General features: G+C 46.0%; 1 protein-coding gene across 4 annotated transcripts in view; it reads left to right on the top strand.

Annotated features, from left to right (window-relative positions):
• CCDC85A (coiled-coil domain containing 85A) overlaps positions 1 to 15600 on the top strand; it is a 64607-nt gene extending 49007 nt beyond the window's left edge. For 2 of the 4 annotated variants that reach the window (XM_014895119.2, XM_014895118.2), the window contains one exon: positions 13638 to 15600. In XM_014895119.2, coding sequence (XP_014750605.1) covers positions 13638 to 13687 — 50 coding nt within the window. In that variant the 3' untranslated portion in view covers positions 13688 to 15600. Of the gene's footprint in view, positions 1 to 8063; positions 8184 to 10277; positions 10408 to 13637 lie in introns of all 4 variants that reach the window. The other 2 variants (XM_088160767.1, XM_014895120.2) reach the window with 2 other exon arrangements.
• Positions 15601 to 22957: the final 7357 nt, after the last annotated feature.

The following is a 22957-nucleotide window of genomic DNA, read 5'->3' as shown; positions in this document are numbered from 1 at the left end:
GAACACTCTTCACAGGCCAAATCTTTAGAAGTGTCTGTGTGTTTTATGTTTGATTTGTCTGGGTTTGAGGTGCTGAGGCAGAACCCACAAAAAACATTCCCGAATCTTCCCAAAGCCTGGAACACCCACACTGTGTTCAATGAGTTCAGTGAAAATACCTTGGCTGGGGTGCCAAAGCAGAGAAGAGTGTCTATGGAAACAGCCCAGCACCTTGAGCTGTAGCTGTTGCAAAAATCATTGAAACAAAATATGCTGAGGGTAGGGTTTGGAAGTGAATAAGCCTGAAAACTACTTTTTGTTTTCAAATAGCCAGGTCACTTTGTCTTATGTGTGGTTTTGTTGGCACAAGGATCTGTGGCAGAGTTCTGAAAAATCTCATATCTCTGGGTACTTCATTCTAAGACTTAATGAGTGGCAGGAGTTCACATTTCCTGGCATATTTTACTCTTCCTCCTGGTTGAAGTCCTGGCTTTGGGGAGAGGAGGGAAGTGTAGACATCGAGCTTGTTCCAACTTTGCACTCATCACTTCGGTGTTCCATTTGCCAGAGTTCATTTTGGGGGTTTGTTATTCCTGTGGGTCCCACCTGGAACGTGCTCACCTCAGTGGTGATCAGGCCCTGCCACAAAGACAAGGATGGAAATGCATAAACTCCTGGCACTGATCTGATTCCATGTAATGGGAGAAATGGGAGTTTGTTGGGCATGAAGCCAAGCCAAGTGCTTTTGACAAACTGAAAATCTACAATAAGTTCTGCAACTGATGAAGGTTTTTAGCATGGCCCTTACTCAGTTACAATGTCATGCCTTAAAATTTCAGGAGTGTCTCAGGGAGATGCCTTTTGCTTTTTGCATAGCCCCTCCCTCATGGGGTGCTGGAGCACTGGGAGGGTTTGGAAATTGCAGGATTGCACTTAGGAGAGAGGTGACACCTCACAGTTGTGAGTGTGACACCTCTGCTGTCTCTGCTGAAGAGCCCTGGCCATGTCTCAGGCTTTTTTCTCTCCTCTTGCCACACTTTTCTTCTTTTTCCTCTCTGCTTTCAGTAGCCTTTCTTCTCCCCCTTTTCTGCTTATTTGTCACTCATGGAAATGCACTGACACATTTGTCGACACCTCTCCAGACAAATCATTCTGTTCCTCTGTCACTTGGATGTGGTTCTTTTCCAATTTGTTTTTTGTTTGCTTGCCTCCCTCCATATGTATTAGTTTTCTTTTCGAAACCCCACAGACCTCTAATGTAAAGGTTTTATTAATATTTAGTGGCAAGAGCATTTCCAAAGCAAATGGTTCTAAGTGCTGCCATCGCTGTTCAAATGGAACCTGAGTTTCAGCTCACTCTGCTGTACCGAAGGGCTTCTCTGTCAGGGGAATTGCAGTCCCACCACCGAGTCAAATTTTAGTTTGATCAGGCAAAAGAAAAGGTATAAAAATGAGAATATTCACTTAAGCCTGTTAAAGTCTTTTGCTGTGCTGCACAGTGGTTGAGAAGGCGGTTCAGAGCATAGGAGGGGGTTTCAGAGGTACAAGGAGCCATAGGTTGCAGCTTTGATGAGAGCTTCTTTTGTTGTTGTTTTTCTGTTTTCCTTCTCTCCAACAACAAGATATAATCCAGACCCCTTCAGTTTCTGGCCACAAACAGGACTTTTGAACAAGAAAGCAGATACTTCCCGAGATTTATGGCACACAGCTGGCTCTTCTGTTGGGAATGCCAGACTGTGCTGGCTGTGGGGTGAGCAGCCTGCAGCGGTGCTCCTCAAACGCTCCTGTGGGCAAGGCTGTGTGACAGCAGCGCCTGGGGGCTGCAGGGCTCGAGCAAGAACTTTTCTGGTTTGAGTTGAGGCCAGAGGAGTTTCCCGTGGGGCTGAGGCAGGAGCAGCACACGGGCTCTGCCTGTGCCTTCTGCTGACTCAATGGAGCAGCAGCGCCCCTGGGGATGGGGCTGTGCAGCTGACGCTGGAAAGGGAAAACGCAGCATCAGCGGTGCTCTAACCATGTACAGCATGCTCACCCTGGCTGGAGGCCAGGGGCCCACCAAAGCTGCTCCATCACTGCCTTCCTCAGCTGCTCAGGGGGACAAAACACGGCAGAAGGCTCGTGGGTTGAGATAAGGACAAGGATAGATGACTTCCGAGTTCCTATCATGGGCAGAGCAGACTTAGCCTGGAGAAATTAGTTTAATTCAGAGTAGGATAATGAGGAATAGAAACAAAATCTTAAAATACCTTTCCCTCACCCCTCCCTTGTTCCCTGGCTCAGCTTTACTCCCTATTTTCTCTATCTCCTTCCATCAGCAGTGCAGGGTGGACAGGGCATTTTTACCTCTTTCTGAAATGTGCACTCTGAGCTGGGCAGTGACAGGGGGCTCGTCTGCACTGAGCTGCAGGGCTGAGAACTGAGAAGCCGTCCCTAAAGCCTTCCTGTTACTAAAACCCTAAATGTCCTCCTGCCACTCAAATCTTGTCACACCAGTCCACTACACCAGGACATAGCATCTATGCTGTTGTAATGAAGATACTCAGCAGTAATTAATAAAATATGTAGGGATCAAAGATTGGATTTGGATCCCAGCTGCAGCTCCCTGGGCCGTGACAGCCCTGCTGTCAGTGAGTAACTTCAGAGGGCTGCAAAGAGGAGCGTCCTCCCAGGCTTGCCGTGGTGCATGACTGCTCGCCGTGCCTTGTGCTGGGGGAAGCCACATCAGGATGTGGCATCCACACGTCAATTAGCTGCAGATATCCCTGAGTTTTTGTAGGGGTGGTGTTTCAGGGCCGATCAGCTCAGCTCAAACGCTCTGGCAATGTGGACATCTGTCATATAATGACAGCGAATGCATTTGCAAAGGACAAACTTGGCAAGTCACCCAATTTAAATTGCTTCAGTTCTTATTTGTTTCACAGGAGGAGACTTTTCCCCTTCCAGTTCTTTGTCCTTGTAATTCAGCTTTCCCTTTCAGTGAAGGGGAGGGGAAGCATTGCCAGGATGCTGCAGACACAGTGCCAGTGGGGCTGGAGTTGGGATGCAGGGGGCAGCTCTGGTGCAGGGCTGAGCTGGAGCCCTTCTGCTCCCTCTCACCTGGGCTCTGCTGCCTCTGTTTCCTCATTCTTGCCTTGCCAAGGCTTTTGGTCCTTTTCCATCTCTTTTTCTGTATTTCTTTCACTTGCCATGTTGCTTCAAGCCCTTTTTTGGGGGATTTGCATCCTTGTTAGTCTGTTCCAGTCCTGGTATGTTAAACTGGGAAATGGCAGGTGTGAGTCTTAGTTTATTTTTAAGCTCTTCCAACATTTCCATTTCCTTCTTTCTTCCCCCTTCTATTAGATGATCAAATTTTATTTCAACCCATTTCCAAATCTTTCAGAAAAATCTTTTGCTGCAATCTGTGTTTTTTATTTTCCTTCTTCATGACATTTTTAAAATTATAAATCTGATGAGAAGATGGGAACTGTTTGGTTAGTGTTTTCTCCCTAAAATCAGTGTCACTTACAGCCTCATAGTGTTTGTCTCCTCCTTTCCTTAGCATGGAGAATAGGGAATCCTTCAAAAGGTAATTCAAAGCCATTGAACAAACTGAGGTTTCCTAATCATGTCATCAAATATTTGCTGAAAGAAAGTTAATCAAGAGCATCCACCCACCCAGTTCTTTTATGAGCTCCCACCCCCAGTGTAAATTAATAGGCCATTAATGAAGTTCCAGTTCCCAGCAGCTGAGGTTCTGGGCAGAGTCTTTGTCTCAGGGTGTTCATTGTGCTTGACAGGGGAGAGCTGGAAGACAAAAGCTCATGAGCTTCATGTTCCCAAGACACAAATTCAGGAAAAACTTGGTGTACAGAGAGTTCCCAGAGGACAGGTGGTGCGCTTTTCCAGTTCCAACTCTAAAAGTCTGAAATTACTATGTCCTCAGGATTTTCTAGCAGACTCTATGGAATCTTCCAGATTTTACATGTGTGGCCTCCAAGGTTTGGAAGTGCCACAGCCCAGAACCTTTTTCTCTTGCCTGTTCATTATCAAAAGAGGTTTCTGAAGGGCCTGCTGGGAATGGCTGTTTCTGAGGGGGTGTAGCCAGCAATGGTTTTGGCCACTCAGAAATCTGAGTGTGCCTCCAACCCACTGTGAGAGTGTGTGGATTTTGGCAGCAACATCCTGGAGAGGTTTCTGCTGAGGTCTTAGAGGACAAGTGAAAAACTGCAGCGTTTGAAGATTGTGTATTTTAATTGACAGGAATGTTCCCTAAAAAAATGTCACTGTTTTCTTTAGTGTGTTATTAATCCAGCAGAGCAACATGCTGCAGTTATTGCTTTCTGCTTTTCCTTTCTCCTGCCTGTTTGAAACAAGCTGACAAACACAGTCTGTGTTTGCTTTGAGCTGTACAGGGAAATTGAGGGCTGGGGAAATCAGGGGAAAAAGCTTTGAAAATCAGGTAGTGATTGAGCTGGCATGGCAGCTCCCCAGCAGGAAGGATCTGCTTCCCAGTGAACCACTTGCCTCTGGGATAAGAGGCTGCTACACAATGAGGTAGGGCTTGGATGAGCAGTGCCCAGCAGGCAGGAAAATCCTGCTCTGATGAGGTGACTGAGTGTCCTTGGGGCAGCCATGGATTGCTTTTCCCTTCCTGCCTCTCACTGTGTGCCAGGCTCCTCTGCAGGGGCTGGCACATGGACTCCCACAGACTGAGCTGGGCACTGGGCTGGGCACTGCAGTGCTGTCCATTCATGGCTGTCCTTGTCAACAATACAGATTGAAAAAATGAAGCTTTCTACTGACTTAAGTAGAAAAGCTCATGATTCATTCTCTCCATCACAGCATACCCTGTTCTACACAAGGGCCTTTATTCTGACCCTGACCAGGGTACAGTGCAGGGTTTGCCTCTGGCACTGTGGGAAAATGGCCTGAGTATTAACATTTTGTAGTTAGTGTGAGTGAAATGCTGTATTTCCATTCATCTGGGCTTTTGTTAGGTGACATTACAGGGCTGAGTCAGATTTCCTGTTCTTTCTATTCACTAGAGTCACGTTTTGGCATTAGATATTTTGTAGATTTACTTCTAACAGCAAATGTATCTGTGCTTTCAGGGATTCTTATCCTTGTGGGAAGCCATACACAGGATATTGTGTAGGTTTTACCTGCTCTCTGCAGTGGGATGACCTGCACAGAGATCCCTTTAGACTCAGAAGAGGCCATAGGCACTCTGCTGTGCTTGGGCAAAGGGGCTGGCCAGGGCCAGTAGGGAAGGCTGATTGTGTGGGATGAGCAAAAAAGTAAATTAGTTCTCAGGTGCTGATGTTATACAGCACTGTTTGTTCCAGATATTTAAAATTTATGAGATTTCAGAACTACAGAGCTATGACTTCATCCCTCCTGCCCAATTTGGATCCACAGTTTGTTACTGGCTAAGTAATGAAAAGATCACACAGAATACTGCTTCCACACTGTGTGGAGCTAGGGAAGAGGAGGAAAGGAGCAGATTTGTCTTCCCACGCTCAAGGTCTTGCTCAGGATCCAGTTGTACTCTGGGCTGAGCAGTGACAGGAGGCTCAGTGCAAGGACATCAAAGCCAGGCTTTGGTGGAAGGTGAAACATGTCCATGCTCCCCCTGGGAAGCAGCAGCAGCTGTGCCAGAGGCTCTGCAAACCTCAGTTCCTCATCCCCCAAGGTTCTGTGTGTTCAGACACCGCTGCTTTGGCAAAGTTCCTTTTCCTCCTGCTTTGCTTCACTGCCTTAGGAACTCCTAACAGGGCCCATGCTCAGGCTGGGCATCCCCATCATCCCCTGGAATAAGCCTCCCCCAAGGGAGGCAGAAGTGGTGTGGCCTCACCTGCCATGAGAAATCCCTGAGCTGAGGAAAGGCCTTCAGGGCTGCAAAATCTGCCTTACTTTTTAAAGAAAAGCTTATGTCTCTTATCAAGGACAGAGGGAGGAAGGAGAAGGATGTCCACAGGGGAAATACTAATTTTCAGCCTCCTACCAATGTGTGCTGGTTGCTTGAAGCAGGGTGTTCACAAGTTTCTTGTTCTCATGAAAGGAGACAAAAATGTGCTACATATAGCAGGGAAGAGGCTGTGGAACACAACTGCCTGGAGGAGGGCTTGAACTCTGGGAGCAGCACCACTTGCAGGAGGTTTGGATTTTATTTTGTTTTTGTAGTCTGTACTCATTTTCTCAGCATTTTAATGGCAATATTTCTATTTTCTATTCAAAACTTTGCTGCCTCTGGAGTTAGTAAAGAAACAGAATACTTTTATTGATAAAAGCTCCAAAGCTGACAGACTGATTTTATCCTCACCCAGACTTGTTACAATCTGCTTTATTACCCCTTTTCCTTCAACTTTCGTTTCCTTTCTTGAAGTACAGCATTAAGTCACTAACAGATCTAGAAATCCTTCCCAGAGCAAAGTAAGTCCCAGAACCCCCCCATACCTCACAGCAAACTGGGGAGGATTGCAGGATGCTGCAGTTGTCAGCCTGGTTATGAGATCCATTAGTGCCCACTCTAATGGATTACATGGATTTGGTGCTTGGCAGGAGGACAAGTTAGTGTATGAAATGAGGTTTCAGATTCAGGCTTAAAGGACCTTTTCCATGGGTTTAGCATATGCAGCATTCTGGGTTTTGGTGGGGTTTTTTAACAGATTATTTTAATTTTTTTTTTTTAATTTATTTTTTTTTAATATGGGAGGTGCAGTCCTGCAGATGACTGTGGGGGTGGAGCTGATGTTTTGGGTGGCTAGGAGGGTTCTCTGTGCCCCTTGGCACTGCTCTGAGCCTGCACCATTGGTTACAATGGCCTTTAGCATATCCCAAGAGCATTAGGAACTTGCTTTGGACTGGGTTACTTTCCAATGAATTTCCAGGCAGATTGGATCTGTGAAGTTCGGCCTTGTGTCTTCACTCTGTGCCCTTTTTCTCCCACACCTTTCCTATTTCATCTTTCCTACTGTTTAGATTAGAGACACCCCCAAAAACCCTGCACTGTGCTATGTGCTTGCTCAGCAGGGCAAAGGACTGCACATGGGGCACGGATCCTCACCAGAGGCTCTTCCCACTGCCATTATTTTTCCTTCAGAAACGCATTTCCCACACATTCCAACAGGAATTACTGCTACGTTATTTCTTAGTGTTTCCTGTGGTGTTTGTTACTCTTTGAGGGAGGAAATTTCCATCCCTCGGTCTTTGAAACGTTTTGCTTCTTTGTATTTCTCAATCTTTTTTTTTTTTACCCAAAGTCCTGCAGGAGGAGTGCAAGGGAAGAGCAGGGCAGGTTGGAGCAGCTGGGGAGCGGGGCTGGGGCGGTGCCTGCAGCACTCACGGATGCAGCACGGGTATTTTTAGCGCTCCTCCAGAGCCTCCTGCTCGCTCAGGTTACCTCACTCCAGGAGATGCTTTACATCCTGCAAAGCCTGAGGTGACTGGGCTGGAAGAGTTTAGGTAGCTTGCATTTTTTGGGCAGTGTCCTAAAGAGCCCTTCCAGGTGTCCACTGGGAGGACAGAGCCCCCGAGTTTGTCACTGCTGGGGACAAGTTGACATCTCTCAGGCCAAGGGGGCCATGTCCTTGCCTGGAGCAGCTGGAGGCAGGGAAGGAGTGAGCTGGCAGCCCGGAGCCCCTGGCTCCTTCTCTGGTGGGCTGCCACTCAGCTCGTGTTGCGAACATGAAACATTGAAAACATTGCAACATTAAAAAATACTGAGTTCTGTCGAAGGAACAACCTCCAGAATTACGGAGATGAAATTAGACCTTCTCCAAACCTTCCTCTCCAGTTGAAATTCTCTCTGTAAACTTTGTAGCACTTCTGTGAGGCGATGCACACACGTTAGAAATTTTGTTACTATGTCCTGATTTTCCAGGGAGGCGCCCCTGAGGCCCAGAGCCTTTGGGTGACACTCAGCAGTGCCACCCACGCTGCCTCACGTGGCCCTTGGTTACTGTGGCACGGAAAGAGGGGGGCTTTGGAGTAACACACAGCCTTCAGCACTTCTCAGCCTTCTGCAAAAGAGCCATAAATAACTGACATCTGCTTTAATCAGTGACCAAGCCTTTTGTGTATTAAATAGTGTTTAATTTTTTGCGAAGGATGCCATTAGGATGCCAGGAGGGGCGGAGGGGAGTCACTGCTCTGCAAACGAGCCAGCCAACGTCAGTGGACATGGCTCAGCCTCTCAGCAGTCTGACTCAGTGGTAAATGCTCTGAAGGTAACGCTGCTCCTCTGGTACAGTCCATGCAAAACGTCCTGTCTGTCCCTCAACACGTGTGTATTGTCCTGGCAACATCCCCGTGGGCACCACCGGGATGTTACCGTCATGAGTGGGGTTGTTTTTGTTTGTCACCCATTGCATCTGTGGACTGTGTGTTCCCTGGGCAGGGTCCAGCCCTCACAGCCGTGTTGATTCCAGCTGTGGCTGCTCTCCATGTTACATTTGTAGTTTTTCTTTGAAGCTGGAAGTGGTGTTTTGCTGAATAAGGAAGTCTTTAATTGAGTATGCATGTGTGTGCTCCAGCGGAATAAAAGGGATTCCTATAACCTGTGCAGAGAGAAAGACTTTAATGCAGAGATAAAGCCAAGGCACACAGTATATTTGTGTTAAAAATAGCCAAGACCACAATCCCAAGGTCAGTGTTGAAACTCCCTTGGGAACAGATGTGTTTTACCCCGAAGACAGGGCTGGATTGCAGAGGCCTGTGTGGCATTGATGCACAGCAGTTAACACGAGTAATCAGAGGGGTAAAGTTTCAAGTTTTCCCTCCTGTCAGCAGTAAAACTGTTGCAATTAAAGAAAGTGTTACAAGATTTCAAGGTTTATGGGGTGACATGAGACAAGTGGCTGGGTTCACGGTCCCACTGCAGCTCAGGTGCTCCTCTGAAGGGGAATAAAACTGAAGGAGAGCTGAGCAGAGTGAGGACTGTGCATTCCTCTCTCCCAGTCCTGCCTCAGTCGTGGTTGTCTGAGGCTTTGGGCACCTCCTCTCTCCTGTGCTTCACTAATTTCTAACCTGCTTTAGGTTCATTGGGTGTCATTCCCCACCTATACGGGTGTTGCAGGGACGTAATTGGAAGGGGAGGGCTGCCCTCCTTCTGGAAGGGACTTCTGTAGAAATTTGCCCTGGTTTTTTTTTGAGCTCAGCAGTGCTGTTGACTTGCCTGGACATCCGAGTTCCTGCACAGGGTGATTATGTCCCTCAGGCCGGGTGACATTGGCTTCTCCTCGGTGCAGCTGAGGAAATGGCTTTGTGCAAGTGAGCCGAGCACAAATGGCAGCAATCAGATCCTTCCTGTACCACAACGCCGGGCACGGCAGCGCTTCCCCGCGGGCACCTCGCGCTTTTCCTGGCATCCCGAGGGCAGAGGCAGCAGGCCGTGCCCAGCCCCTCTCCTTGTGCCCTCACCGGCAGCTCCCCAGCCACGTCCCTGCCAGCAGCACTGCCCAGGAGTGCACTGATCTCCCAGCCCCCCAGCAGTGCCTGCTTCACAGTGCTCCAGGTCCTCTCTGCATCTCCCGTATATTTCACCTGCTGCTGCCTTCAAAATAAAACCATGCCGGGTAATTTTGTCGAGAGATCATGGGTCATTATGGTAAAAAGCCTTTTGTAGTTCTCTTAAAATCCCCCTTGGCAAAAGCTCTTCCCTGAACAGAGCGTTTAACAAGGTGCTTTTGACAACCTGTAATAACAGCTGGTCTGTGTAAGTGAAATATTGGAACAACAGCTGATGCTTTGCTTGCTGAAATGGATTGATGAGAAATGCACAGAGTTGAGTTCAATGTGATGTGAAAGCTGAGCTCTAAGTTCACTAGGAGGTAGTGCAGCAATTGATATAAAAGAAGTGTTGTATCCAAATGGAGAGTGAGCTGGCAGCTCACAGGCTGCCCCACTTTCCCAGACCCTGCTGTTTCCCGGGATGGACACGTGGGTCTGGTCCCACCTTTCTGGGGAATGCACGCTCTGCAGAATCAGGTGCAGGAGGAAGAACCAGCCAGCACCAGGAGCCTGCTTTTCTGTACAAAGCTGGCAACTTGGAATTCCTGCAACAAAGAAATAAAACCTCATTGTTAGTGCAACCCACTTGTGCACAGCAAGAAATCTAAAGAGCAGGAATGTGTTTTGAAGGGACATTTCCATTAGTAAACAGAGGAGGGAATTGTTAAAACAATGCTGTTGTTTTCCTGGCTTTGAAAAAAATTAAAAAATATATTTAAAATTGCCTGGAATCTCCTGCTGGTGGAGGAAGTGGGGAACAAGAGCAGAGCTTTGCTGGTTGCCTAAGGCTCTTCCATGACCTGCTCCACCAGGCAGGACGGTTGGAAGAAGAAGTTGCCACGTGTGTGTCCCCATGCCTGGGCCATTTGTATCTGCCCAAACTGCTTGTGGTGCTCCACACAGATTGGCTTTGCACTGGAGACAGCTGGAAAAATGTGCAGGGTAAGTTTAAGGTGTTTAATTTTGTATTCCATATTGAGCCTGGAAACACCTGAAGATGCAGAGTAATCTTTGTTTAAATGCTGACAGTATGCCCTTGAAGATTTTATATGGAAATTAAGTCAATTACTGTTTCTATAATGCAATTACTGTTTCATTAGGAGCACTGTAGTGTTAACATGTGGGTTAGTATTGATCAGAATAATCTATGTGTATAATATATCTGGGATAAAGTACTCTATGACTCAGCTGACCTGAATTTAAATAAAACTTGGCAAATGTGATGAAGCCTGGCAGCCTCAGTTTCCCCACCTGAACAACGGCCCTTTTGTATTTTTCTGCCTATGATATTCCTTCACAATTTATGGATAAAACCCAGCTTATAACTCATACATATTTAGTAGTAATCCATAAAAATTCTTGTGATGTAAGTAATGCCACTTCTAAAATGCTCAATTTGACATTATCACTTCATTTGTGTAAATCTCAAATAGATACTTGTATCCCACCTTGTCCCTTTGTTCCCCAGCCATTCAAAGCTCTGCTGCTTGCATTGAAATGTTCCCTGTTCCTCTGACTTTTATAATCAATCTGTGCCTGATTTGACTATTGATATATTATTATACTTTTTAAATAGTTGGTTATTTCCTTACTGGTTTTGTCTGCTCTTACACCCACCCAGTCCATGTTAAAAGCACAGTGGATTTGTGAGAACTAATTATAATGTTTCTTTTCTTTTGCATCCTCCTTGCAGTTCCTGCCAGGCTGTAACTCAGTGTTTAGCTGCAGCCTGATGCACTGTGGGTGTTTCACAGGAAACATTTGCCTGTGAAAACAGTGGAACGATGACAAGTTTCACTTTGAGCTCCAGAATTTTGATGCATGGTGTTGATTGGTACCCAAATATTGCAAAATGCAAGTCTGGATGTGTAATTCATGCTGGAGGAATTTTGTGGTGGTATATGATCATGCTGGTATTTTATTAATGTAATGGAGGTGGGAATTCTCTCCTCAGGATGTTCATATGGAATTGCTGCCTCCTCATCCACGATGTATTTGGGAATGGTTGTGCTTTGTGTTTATAAGCTTGTAGTGCCTTTTGAGAATGCAGCCACATGTGGCAGCAGGTTTAGAGGTAGTTCATGGTGTATTAGTGAGCATGGGGGTAATTCCAAAGCACAGGAATATCTGGAGGGGTGTCATTCATGATTTTTCTCAGGGTACTGGGAACTTTTGTTTGCAATTCACTTGTGAAGGGAGCCAAGGGAAGGTGGCACACACCACTTGGGATTAGGGGTGTAGCTGGGCTGGAGGGCTCAGGGGGCTGAGATTTCCATGGGTATTTCCTGCTGCTGCTGGAGTCCCACAGGGCTGGAGTGCTGCTGCAGCCAGCAGATGTAATGGCTCTCACCTGCAGTTGGGTGCAGGTTCCTGCCTGGCTTCCAGGGACATTCTGCATCCTGGCACTCTGCTGAGTTGGAAGTAAGCTGAAAAGGAATCTCCGTGGCTGCATCATGAGCCTCACAGCTGTCCTTTAGCTGAGCTTTCTGCTGAAATTTGGAATGATTTTGAGTGACATTTTGACCCCAACTTGTCACTCGTGCTTAGGACATGGGCTCTCCTGTAGGGGTTTGTCCCTTCCTAGCAATCAGAGGTCACTCATTCAGCTGGAAATAAAGGACTTTGGGAAGTGTCACCTCCTAGTTTATTACTGTGTCAGCATTAGCTGCATGGTAAATATTGTTTTAATATTTATTGACGAGAAAAATTGTTGAAAGTCATGGATAGCTCACAAAAGCTGTCCAGGAGACCTTCCTCTTTGCTAGTAGTAAGTTAGGAAAATCAGGAACCAGAGGTTGGAAAGAATAGTCAGATCCAGCCTGGCTGTGCCACAGACACTCAATTCGGGAGGTGCCACTGAACCCCCATTTTTCATGTTCTCACCACTGCAGTGTTTCACTGCACAACAAACGTGTCTAAAGCACACACGTTTTTTATGATGGTGATTGGGATTTCTGGCTGCAAGGTTTTGGTCATATGGCAAGTTTGCAGGGTTTGGTTCATGCCCACCCGTTGGAATTAAAGACAATTCCCTTTAAAGACTTGACTTTGTTCGCCCTGGGCTTTAACACTGTAGTCATGTTGCTTCTAGTCTAAAGTATTTCTGGTTTTCGTGCTTACACTCAGGTTTTCTTCAGCAAAGGCTCAGAGAAACTGGGTTATTTTCCCATTTCTTGCATAGAATCACAGTAGGACCTTGAGTGTGTTCTGCCTTTGCTCATCAGCTATAGGAATTACCTTTTTAGCATGTCAGCTTCCCAGGATCCAGCTCCTTTGTCTTTATTCAGAGGCTGTTCACTGCTGGACTTTAGGCACTGGTAAAATACAAATAATGAATGATGACAATGGAAAACAGCTTTTACCTTTCTCGACAGTCATATTGCTGTTAGCCTAGAGATTAGTGAGTGATTGAATAGCAGTTACAAAAAATAATCTGAAATTGTGATACAATTGTTAGGAATCAGCATTCTTGTCTCTAGTGGTCCCTGAGAGGCCTGGGGACATGACACAAGCTGCTGTTCTTGTGCTCATATTCTATCAACCTTACTATAAATCATTATAAAATACTTCCCTGAATACTGGGGAGGTATCACTTCTCTGCCTTTTTAATTCCAGTATTGTAACATGGGTGTTTAGCAAAGTGTAGCACGGTGAGTGCAGGCACAATTCCTCTGACCTCAAGGAAGAACTGGTGGAGTAAACACTTCTAATGCCTTGCTTGATTTTAAGACAACAAGTAAATCCTTTGAAATAGAGACCTGCTCTGTGGTTTTTAATCTGGAGACGTTTAGACACCTCTGGATGGATCTTTGTGCTTCTGAATCACATTCTGCAAGAGATGTGCTTGGGGAAGTAGTTGGACAGAGTTTCTGTTGAGGTCTGCAAACACCCTCAGTCTCGTGTGTGAAGCATAAAATATCCCAGTGATGCACGTGCCAGTCCATGTGTCCCTGTTTTTAATCATTTTTACCTGGCAGCATGTGCTTTCTGTGTTCAGAGGGAATGTGGTGTCCCTTGAGACAGTCTCTGCTCCTGTTGTGTGTCCCTGCCCTGTGTCCTGGCTGTGCTGCATGGTGTGTGTGCCGAGCTGTGGCATTCCAGCTGCATGTCCATAGGAACGCCAGTGCTCCTTAACTGGGGATAATGAGCTCTCTTTCCATCCCTCCCTCTAGGTTGTGTGGAGGAAACTTGGAGATGCTGCAGGGTCGTGCCCTGGAATTAGACAGCACTTGTCAGGAAATCAGTACAAAGGACCGATGTAGGAGGCCCCGAGCACGTCCTCTCTCTGAAGAGCCCAGGGGAGGGGAGGAGCCGCTGTGTCCGCCGCAATTCCCAGCTGCCGACGGGGGGTCTGCACTGCGAGAGACTGCTGGCAGGGGGGACATTCTGCACAGGGCCGTGGCGTGTGGCAGTGTCCCCCAACCCTGCTGTTCCAATATCCCGCCTAATGAAGCGCTGCACCCGCACTGCAACACTCCACCCTTAGAAGCACTGAGGTATTGCCATCCTAACCAAAAGATATTTGGGATTCTGCAGGCGTTACGCGAAATAAGTTTTATTTTGGTTCGTTACAGTGAATCTCTGATAGGTCTGAACGAGTTTTCCGCTGGATTTAAGGGAAGTTTTTCAGCAGACTGGAGAGACACTGATAAACTGTGCCTTTGGTCTCCGCAGGTTTGAGAAAGTCGCTTCTTAGTAACTCACACTTCAGTCTGTAAAGGATCCGTTAATGGTGCTTAGGCAATTTCCAGGTGATTTTTTTTGCTTTGGTAGAATACCTGCCTTTGGAGGTGCTAAAAGACCATAAAGTCCTAACCAGCCGGTTGTGTAGCATAACTACAGTACTTGTAGTGATCCACAATTTCTTTCTAAATGAAAGTCGAGATAGCTTTCTTTTCGATTCACTTTGATGCACATCTTCTGAAGAGGTGTAAGGCGTTTAATGAGCGGCCCTTTAATGAACAGAATACTTAGGCATCCCTATTACAGGTCTCGAGTCAGGATTTCCATGAGAATTTATTTTGGAAAATATTTTGCAATTGCCAGGATGCTAATTTCTACTGTTTAATTTAGAGACATGCTGGTTTGTTTAACAAGAGCCTACAAGGATCTAAAAGATTGCACTGCATTATAAAAAAAAGCTTTTCTTGCCACTATAGCATTCTTTCAAAGAAAAAGGTTTTATTATCCTCAGAGCATGTCTTTCATTATTATGAGGCAGAAAGCTCTTGTTCAGATTGCCTGAGATTTGACCAGACGGCGCCCTAGATGTGCTTAGTTTATTTTTATCTGTGTATGATCCTCGTTGTGTGTATTGAATTACAACGATAGATATTTTGTGTATATCTTAAAGCAATGATAGTTTCATGTATGAATGTGCAACAGGCTTGTGACTGAATGCTGTTGCTTAACTTTTTACCATAGCTGAGAAGCAAAAAGACTAATAAAAACTAATAATTAAAAAAAAAAAATAGGAATGCAACAATTCCTGGATTTCTGGTTTGTTCTTTATTACTAAGATTTGAGCCAAAGTCAGAACCTCTGTTTTTCTGAGCTTGGACTGTATCCGTGGGCTATTTGCAGTGAAATGTAGCTCGGTTGCTGTACAATCTTTTGTTATATAGGAGTATGATGTAAATCTGCTATCTGTCTTCAGAAAAAGTGTGTTAATTTGCAGCAGTAATTCTGTTGGTTTCTGTTGTTATTTTCACTTGGTACCATTCAATGTGAGGCCTCTGATCCAGCAAAACTCCCATTCACTGCTTCTCCTTGAGTTGGAAATGCAGAATCCAGCCTTGTGTTTTGAGCCATTGCCCCCCTGCGTGGTTTCTGATATAGCCCCCAGCCCAGCCAGCTATCTGTTCTGTTCCCATGCTGTTTTCTCCCCTATGTTGTTTGCAGAGTTCAATTTCAATTGTTGTATTCCTATCTCTCTGTATGTATGAACAGCTGTAACACCTGTACTTGTTCCTGCTCTCTGGACGTGCAGGGACCAAGCGAGGGACACTGGTCTTTTGACACTACACTTGTGTAAATTTTGATACTGTATTAAAACTATTTTTTTACAGTTCTGCATACGATGGGGTGTCAAGTATTGTGTTCATCTTAGCAATGGTAATAAATTATAGAATCCCACCCTTGTTTGCTCTCCTTTACTGACTGAAGCTCTGAGCTGCTGCAATTGTTCCTGCTTGGTTGAAAATTTGCTGCATGCTGTGTATTTTTCTTCATTTTCTTGCCAGGTGTCTTTAAAAAATCCCAGCAATGTGAAGTTACTGCTCTGTTTTCTGCTAGAGGAGGAATAGCTGTGGGTAATTGTGCAGGGGGTTGTGACCAGGTGCAGCTTGTTCAGTCCTCAGCTGTGCTGTGTTGCAGCCTCTGGACACCTGTGCTGCTTCTTTCTTCCTGCCCTCACGGAGCAGTCTTGAAGTGAGGACAGGAGAACGTGGAGCTCCTGGAGTCTTCTTGTTCAGGTAAGAGGGATGCTGGTGGGGCTGGATGAAGCTGGCAGTGTCCTACAGTGTGCTGGTGGCCTCGTGTGTCACTGTGTCCCTGCCTCAGGATGGGCTTGTGTGGGGAAAAGGCTGGCTCTTACTGCAGAGAATTTAGATTAAATTTTCTGGGGAAAAGAGATGCTTAGCATAATCAATGTCTTTGAGCTAATAAATCCCATGGGAACTCCTTCAAATGCCCCTTCCTAAGAGGAGAAAGCAGGCAGTGTGTGGAGAAGGGGGTCAGTGCTCTTGGGAGGGTGTGTAGCCTGCTGAAATGCCCCTGTGCTAATAAATAAAAATCACCATAGTACTTGGGGACTTTCAGCCCCTCTGTCTTGCTCCCTGCCCCTGTGGTTAAGCCTTTTTTTCAGTGAAATGTAACTGTGCCAAGCCTCGTGGACTCTTTGTGCAGTTGTTTTTAGCAGAATTGTGCTTTGCTTCAAGATTTGCACATGTTGTTACGGGGCCTTTCCCAGGATCTGAGCTGAGCCTGAATGAACTATAAATTCGCTGTGGGAGTGAATTTTAAATAGCACTTGTGTAGTGGATGTATGAAGTGGATTTTACCTTCTGTACTGCAGAAAAGCTGCTTTGCTGAAGGGTTAGAAGGTAAAGAATGGCACTTTGTTTTCAGCAAGTGACTAGTTTCAGTAGAGCCTGTTCCCCAAAGGCTCCACTTGATGGACATGTTTATGAACGTGGCATGAAGCCAGAGTGCCCTTTTTAATGTTTTGAGCAGAGCCAACCCAAACAGCTTCTCTGGCCTGGGGACAGCGCCTGGCCCTGCTCTCCTTTGTGCTTCCCAAACACCAAATGCCCTCCAGGCTCTCTGTGTTGCCTCCCCAACAAATACCAGCCATGCTAGGGCACTGGTTTGTTTAATTCCCCAAATGTTTTTGAAATAAGTCCCAGGATGATATGTGTTCATTATACTGATCTCACCACTTTGATACAGAAGAAAATGACTCAGCCATTCTGCCCCCACTTTTACCTTTAAGTGGAAAAAAAGTCTTGATGTTCTTTATTTTGAGCAGAATGGGTCAGCAAATGCAGCTGCTGGGTATGGAATGCCAAAATCTCTGTGTATCTCCACACTTGTGTTTTCCAGGCTTGGGTGAACCAGCTGTGAATGTCCCCAAACCAGCACCAAACTGCACCTCTGGTCATGCAAGATCCCCAAGGTAAGAACAGCTAACTCGATAGCAGCTCTGTCTGCAATGAGTAAATAGAGGCTCTGCATTAATTAATCAAGCGGCAAAGAGGGATTTTCTGGGCTGCTTTGTGGTTATGGTGCTTTCTAGCACGTGCAGCTGGGTCCAGGAGTGGATTGTGAGGTGGTGTTTGCCAGAGCTGGCAACTCAGGTCTGATGTGTGCAATACTGGGAGTGAGGGGGAAGGGGATCTGCCAAAGGAGGAATGAGCAAATCATCTTGCTTGGAATTACTCTTTTTCTTAAAGAAAAAGCTCTTTCTCTTTTCTTTTTGGAGCTTGGTGGCTCCAAACTCCTCCTCTTTGTTTTTTTTTCTCCCAGAAATAGCATGGCAGGGTTGAGATTTTCAATATGTGGAAGGTCCGAGGAGGGGAAGGATTAGCAAGACTATATGGGATTGTTGGGGGTGAAGCAACACAGAGATGGTAGTGTGAAGGAAAATGAACTTTTGAATACTTTTGCATAAATAGAAACGGCTGTTTTAAAAGCTTAAGATAACACAGACCAGAGACAGAAACTTTAATCTTTCTTAACTGTGAAAGCTCATACAGTTCTGTGTGAATAATTTAAAAATTGAGCAATATTGATGGGGATGATGAGAAATAAGTAAAATCATAGTGTTCTGTGATATTGATATGAGGGCTTTGCTGGAGTCAGGCTCTGGGGAGCTCCAGCCTAGTCCAAGCATTAGTGGCTCTCCTTATCCTACCAGCTTGTGGGGAAGGACCCCAGGGACTGCATCACATGCCTCTGTCTGAAACAGCTTCCTAAACACCTGGTTCACAAAGAACTGCCAAAATAATAACACTGAATTATTTAATGTGTTTGCTAGAACATGATAATTACTCTTCTCTTGAATAAGAACTTGTTATAATGATCTCTTTAAAGCACTGGCTGTGGCCTTGAAGTTTGAAGTTTCTTTGGATTTTTTTTGCCCCCCCCCCCCCCCTCTAGTATGTATAGGTTGAAGTAGATTTTCAAGAATATTTGTAAGTCTGCAGATAAAAAAAAAGGAAAAAAGCTCAAAACACTGGGAGCCCATTGCCAGCTTCTGAAAAGAAAGAGGACAAAAGGAAGGGAGGGGTCCTGCCTTGCCAGGATCCAGGCTGCTGCCGGTGAATCTTGTGCTGTTTTCAAGTGGGGCAATCTACTTGCAATGAGCTGCCCTGTGTGTGGCAAAGACAGAGAGAGAAGGTGGTTTAATCCTCTCACAGGTGACTTCATTTTCTTTTTCTCATCACTGTTGGTGAATGCCAGGGGCTCGGAGCACTGGAGTTCCCAGGCCTGAACACCTCCACTCTGGAGCAAGAGGGGTTTGGTGGCATGCTTGGGGCTTTTTTCCAGGAAGTTTGGGAAGTCCCCAGTGTGACTCAGGGCCACCCTGGCTCAGGCCAGTGTGCTGAGCCCTGTTAAACCCCAGCTTCACTCACAGCTTCAGGTGAAGGTCAGAGTGAAAGGAAAATGTTCTCTTGGGTTTGGAGGTGGCCTTTCCAATTAGGGTTCGATTTGTTGTCAGGGAGGTGGGAGCTGGCCTGAACTTCATCAATGGTGTGGGGCTGTCGAGCTGTTCTGTTTTCACAGGCTTTAGGCTTCATAAGGGAGGAAATACACCATCTAAAAATACAGTGTTTTCCTCCTCCTGCTGAAGGGGAAGCCTCCACAGACTGCTGCATGCTCCCTTTTAGGAAGGCCCAGAGCCCACCCTACCCAACCTTGAGAATCCCAGGAAAAGCACACCGTGAAACATGGAAATGTTTCCATGGGAACTGTTCCTCTACTCCTGCTAATAAAACAGACCTATAACACCAGTGACAACAGGTCCCAGTTTCTGCAGCAAACTACAAACAGTGAATGCTACAAAGGGAGCTGGTAAAGAGCAGGAGTGTAAATCAACAGAATTGCTAATTTAGGTACGTGCATGCCTCTCTGTGAGAAAACACAAGCAGATAAACAAAGCCCTGGGGGGGAGGGGGAAGAAAAGATCATTTTAATTACAGCACATCGAGCCAACATAAACCCCACGATTGTGTGAAATCAGGTTTGTTCCTCTGATCTGCAGCAGGAAACCCTGTAGCAGATCAAATGTGTTCAGGGAGGCTGTTCTGCTAATTGCTGCTCCTAGCTGAGCCAAAGCAAACTATTCAGACAAAGGAGAGAATTCACTTTTTATTTAGTATTAATTATGAAATAGCATGTCTTGATGGGCTTCACAATAATATTACATTTCCTGGGGGAGGGGAGGGAAAAGTGGTTCTAATCCTGTGAAATAATTGGAGAATTAACCCACTGCTTCAGGCTGGAACCCTGACATATGCATACCATTAGGTGCAAGATGAGTGGTGTCATGAATAAGGCCTTTTCTTCAATCACAACAAATTATGAAACTCATTCTAAAGCCTTCCTTATGAACATTCTTGTGTGTTCTGATGTTAAAACAGTGTGATTTTATTTTTTTTTTCCCTTTCTGGCGTGATTTTCACACTTCTTTTGGTTTTTATTTTAAAGCCTGTTGTGGCTGTTTTGCAGCATCTCTTTGGGTTCTCACTAGAGATTTCAGAGTTTTGCACTGAGTATTTTTGGGGTTGGATGTGTTGCTTGGGTACTCTCACTTTATGCTGCTAAGCATGGACTGGAGGCTTTAGTTTCCTCCTGTGCTGTTCCAGTGCGTGTGGGTTGTCTTGGAGCAGCTTATCTGCATTTGTAGCCATGGATAAACAAAGCCAAAGAGGCAGGGAAGAAGTTGTGTTGGCAGAATGGAAACTGCAGGAATATCCATAATCCGTATGTGTTTATGTTAAGTAATAACTTTACTGTGTCCGGGAAAATGTTTCTGTGAGCACTAATGGAAAACTGAGCTGGATGGGAAGGCAGGTATGTGCCAGCAGAGAGCAATAAACATGCTGCTCTAAAGGCACTTCAGAGATATTTTCAGGTGTAAAAATGAGCGGTTGGTTAAAAAAAATACAAATAAATGAAAAATAGACAACTTGAGGCTTTCCCAGCTGCTTCCCTAGGCTCTTTTGAAGCTGCCTTCTCTTTTCTTGGGGGATAGTTCCATGTGACAGTAGGCTTGACTTTTTCCCTGCTAATATCCCTACTTGAGCAGGAAAAAGGAACAATGGAGAGAAGGGCCAGCCAGTGATCAGTGCCCAGGCTGGCGCTGATAAGGTTTTATCTTGGATCTCGATTAATTCATTGATGCTGAGGTCTCAGTTAGAAATGTCCTCGCCTGGTTGAGGAAGGCACTGAGTGCTTGGTCCTGCCGTGTCCCGGGATTCACTTGCTGGGATCGAGACGGGGATTGTTGGGGCTGTTTCTGTCCCCTCACCTCCCCGGGGCTGATTTTACAGGGGGGTTTCACAGGACGCAGCCGGGAGGGCGGGAGCAGCGCCCTGCTCACACATCCCCTCAGAGCCTCCTCTGCCCTCTCCACTCCTCCCGTCTTAGCTCACGGCTCTCCTCAATTCCCCCTCACAGCCCCGTCTCCGCACTCTCCCCTCACAATTCCCCCCTCACAGCCCCGTCTCCGCACTCTCCCCTCACAACTCCTCTCTCCCCTCGCAGCTCTATTTTTCCCTCACAGCCCCATCTCCACTACCCTCCCTTTCACTTCCATTCTGTCCCCTCACGGCCGCCCCTCTGCCATTTTCCCTCACGGCCTCATTCTTCCCTCACAACTCTCCTCTCTCTCCCCTCATGAACCCCATTTTCCCCTTACGCTTCACCTCTCTTCCCCTTGCAGCCCCATTCTCCCCTCACAACTTTTTCCTATCACCTCACAGCCCCTTTCTCTCGTCTTTCACCTCACAGTCCCATTCTTCCCTCAAACTCCCCTCACAGCCCAGTCTCTGCCATTTTCCCTCACGACCCCATTCTTCCCTCATAACTCTCTTCCCCTCTCAGTCCCATCCCCACAATCTCCCCTCACAACTCCCCTCTCTTTCCCCTCATAGCCCCTTTCTCTCCCCTGTCACCTCACAGCCCCATCTCTGCCATTTTCCCTCACGGTTCCATTCTCCCCTCACAGCCCAGTCTCCATTTTTCCTCACAACTTTCCTCTTTCTCTTCACAGCCTCATCTCTGCCATTTTCCCTCATGGCCCCTCTCTCCTCACAGCCCCATTCTCCCCTCACACCTCCTCCCTCTCTCCTCACAGCTCAGTTTTTCCCTCATGGCCCCTCTCTCCCCTCACAGCCCAGTCTCTGCCATTTTCCCTCATGGGCCATGCTCCCCTCACAGCCCAGTCTCTGCCATTTTCCCTCATGGGCCTCTCTCCCCTCAGAGCGCTGCCAGGACCAGACCTTCACCCGCAGCACAGGTACTCACCATAAATACAGAAAATACTGATCTGGGAGAGTCTGGGGATGGAAAAAAGGTGGAATCTGGAGATTTCCAGTCCTTTGTGTCATAGACAGAGAGAACTTGGGCTGGATGGAATCTACGTAAATAATTTGTGCTTCCACCTGTGCCCCGGAGCTTGGGAGCTGTTGATGTCACAGACTGAAGATAACTTTCTGAATGCATGTTATATAAAATGGGTTCTAAGTCGTATTTGCTGCATTTTAGTTTTCTGTCATCATAGAAAATATATAAATGGTCTGTAAATCAGAGTGATTGCAAGAGGGAAAGATGTTTAGTCTGATTACCCCATGCAATTCATTTGATCAGGGAGGAAATATTAGACAGACTTTTTTCTTTTTCTTCCCTAGGAGTAATTAAATATGCTTCCTAAAAGGTTTTTGGCTAAACTGCCTATTAACCACATTTTGAAGTTCCTATTTCACATATTATTAACGTCAGAATTCCAGTGGCCTGAACAAGGGGAGCTGAAGTTGCATAAATTAAGAAGTAGTATTAGAAGAGAGATGTGTAAATTAATTCTCTGCTCAGATGTAACTCTCTGCTCAGATGTGAACTGTGAGTTTTCATTCTTTTCAGATACATAACGGTGTCTAAAGGGCAGCAAAAATGACTGCAGTGCTGAACTGTGACTGCACACAAACGCAAGTTTTTGTTTTCAGTTACTTGAGTGATCTGTACAATATTCCAACCCACCAGAAAATTAATGCTGGTTTACCAGATATTCGTTTTAAAAGAGCCCAAATCCCTTCATGTTTCTATTGCTGCTTTACAGACACAGTCCTGTTAACTGGGATTTCATGGGTACAAATGACTGGAAAATTGCCTCAAAATGATGCATTTTCTATTCTTGTTTTGGTGTGTCAGTTACGATTTCCCGAGGAGTGAGTAGATTACATGGAAATTGTCACATGTAGCGATTAAAAAGGTTTAAAACTCAATTTCACCTTGCAAGTTGGTAAAGAGGGGTAACTGTATGGGGTTTATTCCGGGTTTGTGGAGCCTGAGTCTGAAAAGCTGGCTTATTTTATTTGGTCTTAGCTTAGTGTTTCTGTTACTATGTGATGTTACTTGCTGGGGTTCTACTGGAAGGCACATGGGAGTGCTTGATAGCCTTTGCTTGGGAACACTGCTCAGAAAAGTCCTGCTATTTGAACTCTGCTCCTGAGGGAAGGTCCCTCCAATCTGCTGCTGATTTTGGCCCTAGTCCTTCAAATAACTTCAGAAAAGAAAGGTAGATCCCAAACAGCCTCATTAACACCATTTTTGTTAACACATTTCCCCTCAATTTTAAACCTTCCAACAGGTGTCTGTTTTGGTCTTTTTGTTTAGGTCAGTGTGAAATATTGACATGAAGCGATGCCTTCATCTCTTGGAGAGGCGGGTTTGGTTTGCATGTGTTCCTGCTGTGCACAGGAACATTTGCTGC

Source organism: Sturnus vulgaris, chromosome 3 (genome assembly GCF_052056855.1).
Source record: "Sturnus vulgaris isolate bStuVul1 chromosome 3, bStuVul1.hap1, whole genome shotgun sequence".
NCBI classification, from domain to species: domain Eukaryota; kingdom Metazoa; phylum Chordata; class Aves; order Passeriformes; family Sturnidae; genus Sturnus; species Sturnus vulgaris.
This window is presented reverse-complemented; position numbering and strand designations above follow the sequence as displayed.